The 14,433-nt window shown below is 39.9% G+C and overlaps 1 protein-coding gene across 1 annotated transcript; it reads left to right on the top strand.

Annotated features, from left to right (window-relative positions):
• Window positions 1-8,283: 8,283 nt before the first annotated feature.
• LOC135431954 (PI-stichotoxin-Hcr2e) lies at window positions 8,284-8,870 on the top strand. Its single transcript, XM_064687384.1, has one exon. It carries the CDS (start codon window positions 8,517-8,519, stop codon window positions 8,868-8,870), a length of 354 nt encoding a protein of 117 aa, XP_064543454.1. The 5' UTR covers window positions 8,284-8,516.
• Window positions 8,871-14,433: the final 5,563 nt, after the last annotated feature.

Below are 14,433 nucleotides of genomic sequence, written 5' to 3'. Positions count from 1 at the left end.
TTTTTGTTTTATGCCAAAACTTTTGCGCAGCAAGCAAATGGAGCTGGTTGGGGACGCGGCCATGGGGGCGTATGCGCAACGACAATAACATTTCCTATTTCCGCCTGGCTGTCTGTCTGTTTGTCTGCATGTGTGTGTGTGTGTGTGCGCGCGTGTGTGTGTGCGTGTGTATCAATGCCAAAGTCAGCACAATGCACGCCTCGAAATAATTGAATATTATCAAATGTGCTGGCAACAACACGAATCTCTCGTGCAACCGCTTTCGCAGTGAACCACAGCTAAAACTAATGTAATTAGCGGCTTGATTAAAAGTTTTGCGGCTTGACTGAAGCGCCAATCCAGCCAAACAAAGCTATCCAAATTAAATAGATTGCCAGCACTTGCAGCGCATCAACCCCAAGAGATACACACTTAAAGGCTGCTGCCAAGGACAATCAAGCCTTTGAGCATAAAGGAAACATTATAATTGGAATATATGAAAATAAACTATAAATGATGCCTTCACTTTAAATGGGAATAGACTTAATAAGACTTGCAGAAGACTGCAAAACTGGCTTTAATTGTAGCATAAGCCATGAGCCTCGCTTACTTAACATCGTCTCCATATTTTATAGAGACCATATATATACAAAAGAATCAAACAAAACAAGAAGAAGACAAAGGAATTATATAATCGTAATTATATAAATATATTTACAAGTAAGAAAGATTTAGTAGGAAATGCCAGACTCGGAGATACCATGAACCAACTTATAGAAAAAACACACTTTTTACCTATTAAAGGGTATAGTATACAACTTGCATTATTTGAAATTCAATAAACATGATCCTATATACTCTACCATATAGACTGTGAGTTCGTGGCGTTAATACACACGGAGGGACGGATGGACAGACGGACGGACAGATAGACGGACGGACAGATAGACGGACGGACAGACGGACGGACATGGGTATTTCTTCTGGGCTATTGATGCTGCCCAGGCATATATATACTTTATGGGAGCGGAGATGCTTCCTTCTGCCAGTTGTATAAATTTGCATTAGCCCAATATAACCTTTTTACACATTTTCAATGATTGCAGGGTATAAAAATAGATATAAACATATATTATTAATTTATTATAATTACTATAATCAAAGAAATAACCAAAGCAACTTTCATGTCGAATTTTGTTAATTTCTTTTATCACTCCGCTGACTTAATTTACACGTGCGACACACTGTGGCATGCCAGCAACATATTTATTCCTTTTTTTTTCTGGCTGCATTATTTTCGGCCATTGTCTTAACTTAAAGCTGAGGCGTTCATTTGGCTGCTGCTGTTGCTGCTGCTTCCACATCGACGATTCGGGCAGCAGTTTTTGAGCAAATGGTACAGCAATTTTTACTTATGCCTCAATACTTTTGCCTTGTCCACGGCCAGTGGAAATGCCAGCAGGAGGAGGCTGGGAAAAAAAGCACTGAGCGACATGACAAAATGAAAAAGGATACTTGGGAAACAGGATACTTCATGCCGGACCGTTGGCAGCGCGGGCGTGCATCAAAAAACATGACATGGCACGAGCCATTTCGTTTGTTTTTTCTATTCTTACTCCCCTCCCCCTCTCCCCCTCTCCCCCTCTCCCACTCTCTCTCTCTCTCTGACTATCTATTGCGCTTCTCTGTTTTTTTTTGGGCTGCGTCCAAAACATATTTTTTATATTCTTGTGCGCTTTGAGTAAAATATTATGTTACAGCCAAACAAAAACTTTTGTGTTGCACTTTCAGCTGCGGGCGTTGGGAAAAATTCCAAAAAAAAATGAAACAAAAAAAACAAAAAAAAAATAAAATTAAAAAAAAAAAAGAACAACACCAAAAAGTGTAAGAAAAAATGTTCAAAAATATTGTAAACTTAGTTAAACGCATTGGCCAAGTGTTGTGCTTATGCATATTCAAAATGCTTTGAGGGCCGCTGCAAACCGCACACAAGCAATTCATTAAGCGCAATAGAAAATGGAAAAACGGAAAATGGAAAACGGAAAATTACTGGGCAGCCAAAGGGTGTTTGGCTCTTGTTGCAAATGCCTCGGACAGTTTACGAGCCGCAGACGCAGACAACACGGGTCCAAAATGTCGATGGGTTGCATATTTACTACTTAGAAATGTTTCATTTTATTGGTCTCGAAATGAACAAATGGAGCATACGCCGCACACACACACACCAGCACACACACCAACACACACACACACACACACACTTGTGCAGTATGTGCTGTTGACTCCAAAAAATTTTGCATAATTTATGAGCGCAGCGCAAACGGCGGCAACACACGAAAGGACTTCAACTCACACACACACACACGCCTTTGCTTCTCCCCCCCCCCTCTCCCCGCCTCCCTCCCCCTCTCTCTCTCACCACTTACCTCACACACAGCCAACTGATTTAAATGCAATTGCATTGAAGTATGTTGTCAGTTGAAGGCTGTGGCCCAGCATGTGGATGCCGCTCACGTGCCGCAAGCGCACAACAGGGAAATTGTTGCATATAAGAAAACAAAAAAAAAACCTATATTTTTAAGGTTGAGAAATATAAAAGAAGAAAAGCTGCCCGTTTGGGCAGCTGCATTCCATACAATACCTATCGATGTCGGCAATTTCTTTTCATTTGCCAAGGTGTTGAGACGTATGTGCTACGTGGCCAGGTCAAGGAGCTTGCACGCCCCCCCCCCCCTACTATTCCCCCCCCCCCCCCCCTTGGTCTACACAAGTGTCGTCTGGTGGCGGCTGCCGGCGGCCATTTGTGTCCGACTGCCTTGGCAAACAACCGACAAATTTAGTGTCTTTTGTGCATTTTTAAAATGGACAAATTTATGTGACACGCTGCGCCAATTCATCAAATTAAATAAACATGATACCTGGCAAACGTATCTGCATCTATCGAGAATTTGAGAACTGAGCCAAGAGCACTGAGAACTGAGAAATGAGAGCTGAGCACTGCGTGCCGAGTGCCGAGTGCCGAGCTGTGCAGGCTGCACTGCATCCCTAAAGCCGAGAACAAAGCCAAGAAATTTCATTTTCCGCAAATGTAAACGACAAACTGAATTTAGATTCAATCATTCATTTTTAAGCACAATTTTGAATTCTCTCAGAATTCATATGAGTTTCAATTCAACACATCTCTCTAGACTGCTCTACTCTCTTCTCTGCTCTTCTCTTCCCTTTTCTTCTGTCATTTTTCTGGGTCTCTTCTGTATGTAATTGTCAATTTTTCAGAAATTCTCTTATAATTTTCCTGACATTCTCCTAAAATTCTTCTAGGTTTCTTCTGGGTTTCTTCTGTATTTCTTTTATATTACTTCTGTAATTCTTCTAGCATTTTTTCAGTAATTCTTTTATCAATCTCCTGTATTTCTTCTAGATTTCTTCTGTTATTCTTCTGGCATATTTCAGAAATTTTCTTATTATTCTCCTGACATTCTTCAGTCTTCATTCTTCAAGGTTTCTTCTGGGGCTCTTCTGTATTTTTTCTAATTCATCTGGCATTTTTCAGAAATACTTTTACCATTCTCTTTTAGCATTCGTCTGGGTTTCTTCTAGATATCTTTAATAATTTTTCATACATTTTGCAGAAATTATTATCTTTACAGTCTACTAGGCTTCTTCTAGATTACTACTGTAATTCTTCTGGCTTCATTCGGAAATTCTTCTATCATTCTTTTGACAAGCTTTTGGCGTACCTCTGAATCTTTTATAGAATTCTTTTGGCACCATGTCCCAAAACGGATCCTTTCAAATTTTCCTCAGACATTCTTCTGGAATTCTTCAAGTATTTTATTTTCTCTAATATTCTTTCAGATTTCTACTGAAGTTTCTTTTGGCATTCTTTCAGCCCACTTGTGGCATTCTTCTGGGCTTATTATCACATTCTTCCGCCATTCTTCTATACTAATCTAGCCTAGCAGTCGTCTCCCATTGTCTATCCTTTTGCTGGCATTCCTCAGCAAATCTTCTGCAATTCTTTCGACATTACTTGAAAAATATTCAACCAATATCCTCAGGCAATCTTCATCTTTGGTAACTTTTTAAAGTACTTTTGCAATTAATGTTTTTCTTGCCAAATTGGAATACTTAAGCAGGCCGGCAATCAATTTGTGCCGCAATGGCTGGCTAATTTGCGATAATTAACTAAATGCCAAGCGGCACGTGCCGCCAAGTTCATCCAAATCCCATAAAGCAATCACATGCACTTGCACAACTATTAAAACTCCCAGGCGGACGGGCAACAGCATTTTCGTTTTTTTTCATTTCTTTATTTTTTTATTTGTTTTTTTTTTTTGTTTTTTCCTTGTATTTTTTTATGCCTGTGTTTGGGCACTGTCAGGACCATTACGACTTGCTACATTTCCTTTTGCAACTTCTTTTGGGGCAGTCGCCGCTGCTTGGAGTGCCTGCCCTTGCCCGCCTTTTGGCAATTTTCCATATGCAACACGCAACAGACGTTTTTATGTTTTTCTGTGCGGCATCGCACACATAAAAAATAAACGAGCCAAACTGGGAGATGGCCATGGAACCGGGTGGAAGCCCGAGCGACAAACCCAGCTCAGGAAAATAGCAAAAACCAAAAAAAAAAGAAACGTGTAACTGACCGGACGAGCAGTCAAAAGAGTGGAAGTCAATTATCGAATTAATTTAGTTGCCACTGACCTGACTATAAGTGGGGCTGCTGCTTCTTTCTCTGCTTTTTATCGGAGCCCCAAACGCATCATAAATGTAAATGGGCTTAGGGCAGCGTCAGCTGCCCGAAATGGAATTCAAATTGTTTTATTTAAATTTTTCGGTCTACTCCGGGGGCCGGCAGCCTGATTGCACATTTTGCAATTAATTAAATTATTGCGCAAATGACATTTTTGCCGGCTGACGCGCCACGCATGCAACAGTCTGCATTATTTTGTATTTTTTTTTTAACGCACACACACACGCGCGCGCGCGCGTCAATTTAATAAACACGATATCCTGCTCGAGGCCTGCAACGGCGGACCGTGCCTGGTCATGTAATTGATGCGTTAATCCGCATATTGACAGCGGTTATTGCGGTGGCTTTGCCTGGAAATATGCCCAGCGGCCCATGGAAGGGGGCGTGGTGGCGTGGTGGAGTGTGGGGGGGGGGGGGGGGGGATACAAATACTCGCTGATATTGCGCATTTATGGCCTTTTAAAAGGGATTTGCACACTGCATTTTGTACTCGCCGTGTGCTCGGGCTAAGTAATTTAATTACATTGCGGCGTTCAAATTATTCCAATATGGTTTATTCCATGTAACTTTGTGTGATTTTATTGGCTTTGCATTTTGCCTGCATGAGATGCGTAAAACATTTTCGCCGTGCACCTGTAGCTAGATTATTGCGTGGGTTACGCACTCTTGTTATTTTAATATAACCGTATTTGATCTGTTCCTTGGCTATTTTTGTACTTTAATATTGTTTTACATAACATAAACGCGACAAAATCAAAATACCCTTTGCAAGGGTATAAAAGGGGAGATAAAAACCTAACTGTATTCTACTCAATTGATGTAAATTAATATATAAATACATATACATATATGCAAAAGCACGCTTACCAATTTGAGTAAAGCTTTATAATCCACTTTTTTCTCACTCTCTCTCTCTCTCTGCATGTGAATTGCGCGCCAAATTTGCCCCAAAAAAAAAAACTGCACACCAAAAATTACACCAGCCGCATTTTATTAATTTATAGATATCAATTTAGAGGTAACGCACAACTATAAACTGGTCAGCATAGAAACACAAACAACACAAGCTAATCACATTAAAAAACATTAAAAATAAGTAAACTCTTTTAGCAAACGACTTTATGCACACGCGCAGTGGACTTAACCGATCGACAGGACAGACGCGCACTGACTAAATTGCCTCATTAGGCTAGCGCCTACGCTAAGCCGACGCTCACACTAATACAACAACAACTGTCAGAGCATACAACAATTAAAACTCCCACGCTTCACACCATTCGCAATGCGCTCTTCTTGTGCAAGCCCTTTCTAGAAAGATAACGGGATCAAAAGCATATTATCTCCCCCGCTCATACAACCATTCATAATGTTCGCTCTATGCTGCGTCTGCATTCTGCCTGCAATGAAATGGGATCAACGGTGAGTAAATGAATTATCTTCTATGCTCAAAGCATCCGCTCTCCGGATAATTGCTCTCTACTAGTGCGTTTATCCGCTGCCGATACACAGCTTAGCTTGCAATAGGTCCTCCTCATAAAAAATATATAATTTGTTTGTCATTTTTAGTTGCAGCCTGAACATAATAAATGCAGCAAATCAGCTGCCGCATTTGCTAGCGTTGCAAATTGTTGCATACTCTTGGGCAGCAGTAAGAAAGAGTTCGATTACAATTATGTCAGATGCGTTTGCCTGCATTTACATGTGCTACGGCTAAGGCTGTGTCAGCAGATGCGCAACAGTTGAGCACAACTGTGTATATACATGTAAGTGTGTGTGCGTGTGTGTAGCTGTGCTGTTGCGCGCACTATTTTTCAATTTATTACGCGCACATAACAAAACTTTATTGCTAAGCTTTAGCAGCGACTGCTCCAGCTCCAGCTCCAGCTCCAACTTCAGTTCCAGCTCCCGCTCCCGCTGCCGCTCCCGCTCCAGTTCCTGCTTCTGTATGCTGTTCCTGCCAACTGTTCAATGCTCATGGGGAATTTGCCAATGTGACGTGCCAATGTGTGCGTGCCAAGGAAAATTAGCCCAAACAGTGGCTGCCGCCGCCGCCGCACCACAGTGGGTATCAGGTGCTTTGGGCTTTGTTAACGGATTTATGCGGCAATCATAAAACTTGCCAACTAACCGGCGAGAAATGTCGCGCAAGCCAAATTGATTTATGTGTGGCAACAACAATAAGAGGCAACAATCGAACGAGTGCAGCAAATACACGCCCCCCCCCCCCTACCCACCTGGGTGTCAAGCGCGTATTAGCCAAGTTAACAGGCTAGAAAACTTTTAATTTACCAAATGTACTTTTGGCCAACTTGATGACTTCAATACGCACATAAACAACACCGCCCAACTCTCAGGTTCTTAAAAAAAAGAAGAGATGGCAAAAGAGAATGCGAGAGAGAGAGTGTCAGGGAGTCAGAGAGTGTGAGTGCGAGCGCGAGCGAGAGAGCGCATGATGGCGGTGTTGGAAAAGTTGCAATTTAATGCCAAGGCAAACGTAAAAACGGCAAAATTATGACCAAAATGAGAATTTAATCGAAATACGTGAGCGGAAAAATGAAAATTTGACTGCAACTTGGGAACGTCTGCAGCAACGGGCCAAGTGCTGCTGCTGCAGCCGCCCAGCATAAAATGCCAAGTGCAAGCTCATGCAATTTTTATCATGGCCACAAAAGCAAACGTAGACGCAACTGCGACTCTCTGCCACAACCGCCCGCCCCCCCCACCCTGCTCATCATCAGCACAGCCTGCCTCCTGCAGCGTGTGCGTTACCTTGACGGCCGCGTGCGACGGAGTGAGCAGTCGAGGCAATTGCACAAATTAATGCCACCGGGCGCTGACTGTTGCTTTCTGCTGCTCGCTGCTGCTCGCTGCTGCACTCTGCCGCAGTTCAGCTGGCGTCTCGCTGCGGCACGTTCCTCATGCGCTGCCCTGGCCAAGAGACAGACAGACAGACAAACAGACAGACAATTCTCAAATGAGTCAACAGCACTAAAATTGTTTATTTTATTATCCAGGCAATACTTTGAGCGCAGCAAGTGGTTCGTACTTATCTGGGAGACTGTGACAGTAGCAGAAGCCGGCTGGAAGTCTGTAAAGAATATTTACTACGGATTGTAAGCAGTTTTTTATGCAAAGTCTTCTTTACGTAACATTTTCAATTATTTTAGCTAAAAAAAAAAATTAATATTTACTATAAATTTGCTGTATAGGTAGAAATTTATCATGAATATTATATTTTAAATAGTATTTAATGCCAAGTTTAAATAATAATTTCAATTATTTGAGCTCAAAATTATAAATAATACTTTCTATGGATTTGCTTGACAGGTATAAAATTTGTCATGCATTTAAATTAAATTATTTTATTTTATCTTTCAATTATTTTAGCTAAAGAAAGTCCAAAAGGCAGCAAGCTCATGCAGAGAAATCGATCTAGTCCAGGCGAAATAATGGTAATAAAAAGTTATTTCAACAATTCCCAATACTTATTCGGCCGATCTGGCAACGCCGTACGTTTGCTTGACCAACTTTAAGAGCTGGCCAAAGAGCCCAAGCCGAGCTATGCGAATAATCGTCGCAGCTGGCGATCGAGCCGCGAGTCACGTCACGTTCCCGGTATAAAACCAAATGCGGAGCAGCTAATGCAATCAGTCAGTCGCCAGTCGCCAGGTGAAGAGCCAACAACAACGTGTACGCAAGTCAGTCCAAAAGCAGAGCAAACGCTAAACCCCCGCGCCGCAACGTGTCCAAGTGCAAAGTGTTCGAACCGAGCAGCCCGAAAATGTGTGCCCCAAGCCAATTGAGGTTAATCGGAGCAATGCTCGTGCCGCTCCTCGTGCTGCTGCTGTTGGTGGTGGCAGGCAGCGAGGCGCGTCCCATGGATCTGTACGATGATGTTAGCGATTTCTTTGATGCCATCTCGCTGGACGATGTGGCCAATACCGGTCGCAACACGCATCCGGAACAGTTCTGCATGATGCCGGCACGGAAAGGCGTCTGCCGTGCATTAATACCGCGTTGGCGCTACGATCCGGAGCAGAAAAAGTGTGTGGAATTCAAGTTTGGTGGCTGCGATGGCAACGAGAACAATTTCCCCAGCTACAAGACCTGCATGGCCACCTGTGAGGGCATGTAAGGGGTGTGTAGGGGAGTGGGAGGGGGAGGGGGAGGGGGAGGAGTACTCTGCTGATCGGCATTTCCGTATCCGATTGGCTGGCGTTGCCAAAGGCGCATGCTTTTTTTTTCGTCCTCTATCAAGTAGCGAATCAAGGGCAGCATTTACTTATAAAACACACACACACACACTCGCACACACACCTGCACACACTCGCACACACACCTGCACACACTCGCACACCCATTAAGCAACTGTCTTTCAATAATTGTCTTTAATATTTATACAGTTTCTTTCTTTTTTTTATATTTAAGTAAATTCCATGCATCATTCCTTAAGACAAATCCCATTGTACTTGTTAAAAATAAAGGTGTCCAACACTTTTCTAGCTCTTAAGTTATTGTGATAAATATTCATGATGAAATAAAGAATAAAAGAAGAAAACTGAAAAATATATCAAAATTTGGATTGTTATTTTGTTGAATATACGCTATTTGAGTTGCTTTTGCCAATCTATAAAATCATATAAATGTGCTCTAAATTTATTTATTTATATTTATGAAGATATTATACTTATATTCAAATTTGTCAAAAGTTTAAAAATGCAACACAGTCTAGACTTCATCTGGAAGTATTCTTAAACAGCCCAGACTTCCTCTTGGAGTATTTTATAGCAGAGAAAAGTCACAGCAGAGACTTTAGCTTAATTTATTTTATAGTATACAAAAAAGAGACCTCATCTTGGAGTATTTTATTGTAGGAAAGAAAGCCAAGAATTAATCTTCAATTATTTTATAGTATAAGGAAAATGAGTCACAACCAAGACATCATATTGGAATATTATAGAAGAACAAAAGGAGACACAGCCAAGAATATTTTATAGCAAAAAAAAAGAGACTTATTTTTCAAGTATTTTATAGTAGAAATAAGACAGAACCAAGACTTAATCTTGAAGCAATTTATAGAAGAATAAAAATAGGACAAAACCAAGACATTATCTTGAATTGTTTATAGTTGAAAAAAGAGACAACCAAGACTTCAGCTTGAATTATTTTATAGCAGAAGGAAAAGAGACGTAGTCAAGTCTTAATATTGGAGGAAAATAGAAAGAAATCAAAGACTTTATCTTGCAGTAATTTATAGTAAAAAAAGAGACTTCATCTTAAAGTATTTTTTAGTAGAAGAGGGAGAACCAAGACTTTAGCTTGAAGTATTTTATGGCAGAAGGAAAAGAGACGTAGTCAAGTCTTCATATTGGAGGATAATAGATACAGCAAAAGACTTTATCTTAGAGTAATTTATAGTATAATAAAAGAGACTTCATCAGACTTATAGCCAAGTCTTCATATTTTGTAGTAAGAAACATAACCAAGTCTTCATATTGGATTAGCTTATAGCAAAAGAGTTAATCGATCAAAGCATCATCGAATTTTCTAGCATTCGAATTTTCTAGCTAGCAAAACCAGTCGCAATTTAAAAACAAAAAAAAGGAAGCCGAAAAAAATCATACAAGCAGCATATGCAACAGCATAGACTAGAGCTCAGCTTGAGAACATGTATTTCATGGATTTCCGCTAAAAAGTAAACAAATCTAGCTAAAGTCTAAACGTATTCAAATCGAGCTTGAGCTCAGCTGAAGCTAGCTTACAAGCTGTGGAGATCATAAACAAAGCCTACATACTTAAAAAAAAAAAAGACTATTCATTGATTTCTAGGCTGGCCCCTGGGCTAGACAAAAGACAGAGAAAAAAACAATAATAGAGACCAGTCTCGGTGCAACTTTCGTAGATTTCACTTGGAAATGGCCCAAGTCGCCTGGCTTCGAGTTATTTCTCAAAATGCGAGCCATTCATGCGAATATTCGCAAAAAAAAAAAAGAAACACAAACAAACGACTCGTAAACAAACCAGATCAATAGCTGCAAAGGTCACACAACGAGCATGATAATGATGTTCATAATGATGATGATGATGATGATGAGTGGACCACGTCAATGGATGCCTAGTTGGGTCTAGGTAAACCAGTACGAGACGTCAGACGTGAGATCATGATTTGGTGTGAATAAACATAAACAATTGAAAGGTGCGAATTTATGTTAAATCGATTGCCAATAAACATAATTTGTTTCGTGTCCCAAACAAAGCCTTTCAAGCGAAACCGAAAGCGAGGGCAAACCGGAGAGCAGCAAACGGGTCTACCTGAGCCCTGGATACGGGCCAAGCAACTCATTTCAGGCCCAATCTGCGGGCCAGTTAGCCATATTTGTGTTTTTACTGTAGGTCTTTTTTTCTTATTTACAACTATTGGATCAATGACCTATAGATGGCAGCTTTTAATTAAGTTACAGCTAACGGCACAGGGCTGAGCAGAAAAAAAAGCTGTTAATTAAAGCTAAATTTACACTTTTGCTGAGCCTTATAAGAGGGCCGGGCAAATGCGAATAGCTAAATTCCCACTAAGCTGCTTAAAGGGACCTAAAATAATGGGTAAATAGCTAAATTGGCAGCACTGGCCCAGACACAAAAGGACAGCGGCGTCTTTGGAAGATGCTCATACATATAAATATTGATAAAAATTGATATTTATTTTAAAAAATTGAGTTAAATAATGCTATATTTAATTTTCTATATGCAAATTTCATTAGCCAGGATAAATTGGAACTATAAAGGTTGCCAGACAATTAAAATCGAGGAACAAGATCTACGACAAGTGTTGCGTAACGCCTTGTTGTGTAATTTTACCTCAGTCGAATTTCTTAGGCTGGCAGTAAGAAAAATCCCTTTAAATATCCTTATTGAGGGAAAAAAACTACGACAAGTGCTGAGTAACGCCTTGTTGTGGAATTTTACCTTAGACACAAAAGTCAAAGAACTTTTTACGCTGGCAGTAAAAGTCCCTTAAAATACATTTATTGGGGAACATTACCTACGACAAGTGTTGGGCAACGAGTTGTTGGAGAACTCAACTTAACTAAACTCAACGATCTTTTTAAGCTGGCAGTAAATTTCCCTTCTTTTAGTAAAGATTACCGATTAGTGTTGGGTAAAATGACAAAATGGGCAGCACTGGCAGCGACACAAATTTCAAGCAGCAATCTTCTATGATGTTAACATATATAAAATCTATATTTAGTTCAAATAAAGTGTAATTAAGCTATATTGTCTTTTTGTGCCTAGTTGAAGAGAAGCAAATCTTATTAGCCCGGATAAATGGGAATTATAAAGCCGTTATAGCCAGTGCAAGTTTTCCCACTATTATTCATTTTGATTGACGAATAAATGGCGGAACTGGCAGCACTGGCTCAAAAAAACAAAAGCGGGCAAAATGCGAGCCCATATGGATTATGTTTATGATTACATATGTACATATACGTATATATACACACATACACACACATACAGTTATTATGCTCTTGTTTTCATTTCGTTTTGCCAATATTTATGTCATACTATTGTTGTTGGTTTTATTAATTCACAATGGTGCGGACTTTGCACAATTATTTGTAATTTAGCGCCGACTAAAGCGTAGTGGACCCACGCGCGGTTGAGGGGGGAAGGGGGGCATTCATATTTGGCGTGCTCACGTTTTATGCCCAGTTTCAGTCGTCCAGTCGCCAGCTCGAATCCAATCAAGCTCAGCTCAGACTCAATAACCGTTTCCATTTTGTTTTTTTTTTTTTCATTCGATTTTATTTTTCGCTTTTAGCTTTTGTCCAATGATTGTGTTTTTTTGTTTTTTTTGTTTTTGTTTACGCGCCTGCGCAACGATATTTGCGCGGCTTTTCGCAATCGGGTTGCGAACTTTGCTAAGCTTCTGGCAAATTCTATGCGGCCAATTGGGCAAGAAGCCGCTCGCTCGCATTTGCAGTTGCTGCCAATTGAAATTGGCTCGCAACAAAAGACAAAATGCGGGCGACAGAAGTCAATAAACTGTTTTAACCTGCATATTAACTGAAAACTAACAACAATTGCGGCACGCTAGGCAATTTGAAAAATGTTGAAAAATTAATTAAAATGCAACAAGCGCACCGCCAGCCTATGAAAATGCACAATAACAAATTTTCCGCCTTGTACAACAACAACAACAACAACAGCACGCGAACGGCAAATATATTGTGTTTAATGTTTTATTTTGTTGTTGCTTGCATTTTTTATGCTTTTGCCGTTGAAATTTATTTATTGAAGGCACGTAGCGCGCACAAAACTGCAAAAAAAAAAAAAATGTGCAACAAATAAGCCAACAACAACAACAACAACAACAACTAATGTCAGCCGACCACAGTGCGCGCCGCCCCCTTGCTGGTTTGTGTCTATGTTAAAGTGACGAAGACGACGACGACTACGACTTTAGCGGCAAAAGTCAACGAACTTTTAACGCTGGCAAAAAAAACGTCCCTTAAAATACCCTTATTAAGGTAACATTATCTACGATAAGTGCTGGGTAACGCCCTGTTGGGGAATTTACTTTAGCCACAAAAGTCAACGAACTTTTTGCGCTAGCAGAAAAAAGTCCCTTAAAATACCCTTATTAAGGTAACATTATCTACGATAAGTGCTGGGTAACGCCTTGTCGGGGAATTTAACTTTAGCCAGAAGAGCTAATGAGCTTTTAACGCTGGCAAAAAAAAGTCCCTTAAATAACCTTATTGAGATAATGGGTAACGTCTTGTAGGGTAATTCACTTTAGCTACAAACGTCAACGAACTTTAACCCGCTGGCAGTAAAAGTCCCTTTAAACACTTAAGGAAACATTGCGTAAGACAAGTGTTGGGTAAAGTTGTTAGGAAATTTTACTTTAACCACAAAAGTCAACGAACGTTTTGCGCCGACATCAAAAAGTCCCTTAAAATACTCTATTGTAGAAACATTACCTACGACACGTGTTTGGAAACGTACTGTTAGCGTATTCCGCTTTGCTTTTTGAAACATTTACTGTTTTTTTTTTAATGTTTAATAAATATTGTTTACCCTACCCCATTTTGCAGCTAGGGTATTTCAGCTTCTTCACAATCAAATTGAAGCAGCTGCTGCTTTGTTGTTTACATTGTTGTTGATAGTGGGAAAAATACATGGCAATATAAACATGAGGAATCCATAGCTATTGTTGTTGTTGTTGTTGTTGTGACAGCTGATAGTGCAAATATGCATAATGATGCGTAAATGGACACACACACATAATTGGAAGTAATTTCCTGTATGCTTAAGTGGCCCTTAAATAAACAGATAAACCTGCACCTTCCGAGCACAAAGTGGAAATATATATATATATATATATATAACGACAAAAAACCCCAAGCTTTAAGAAATTTTAAATGGGTAGGCTGTTTATCGTAGATAAGAATGCTTCAGTTTAACGCTTGTCACATGCTCAAACTTACCTAATAACAGATAAAACTGGGGAATTTCATCAACTTTAGTTAGTGTTTAATTTAGCTTTAGCTACCAATTGCTAAATACAATATTATATAATTATTGTAACTAACAGACGCAATGTAAATATATATATGTATATACTCAATTTTTCTTTAATATATATATATATTTATATTATCGGTTTGTTGTCTTTGTGGATTAGTAGAATCGTT

The sequence above is a fragment of the Drosophila montana genome, unplaced genomic scaffold (assembly GCF_035044405.1).
Source record: "Drosophila montana isolate Dmon_TW-CO22-7 unplaced genomic scaffold, ASM3504440v1 contig_3200_1, whole genome shotgun sequence".
Lineage (NCBI taxonomy): Eukaryota > Metazoa > Arthropoda > Insecta > Diptera > Drosophilidae > Drosophila > Drosophila montana.
This window is presented reverse-complemented; position numbering and strand designations above follow the sequence as displayed.

What these genes read in the sequence shown, in the direction of transcription:
- LOC135431954 (XM_064687384.1), top strand. Translation starts at nt 8,517, where the DNA reads ATGTGTGCCCCAAGCCAATTGAGGTTAATCGGAGCAATGCTCGTGCCG.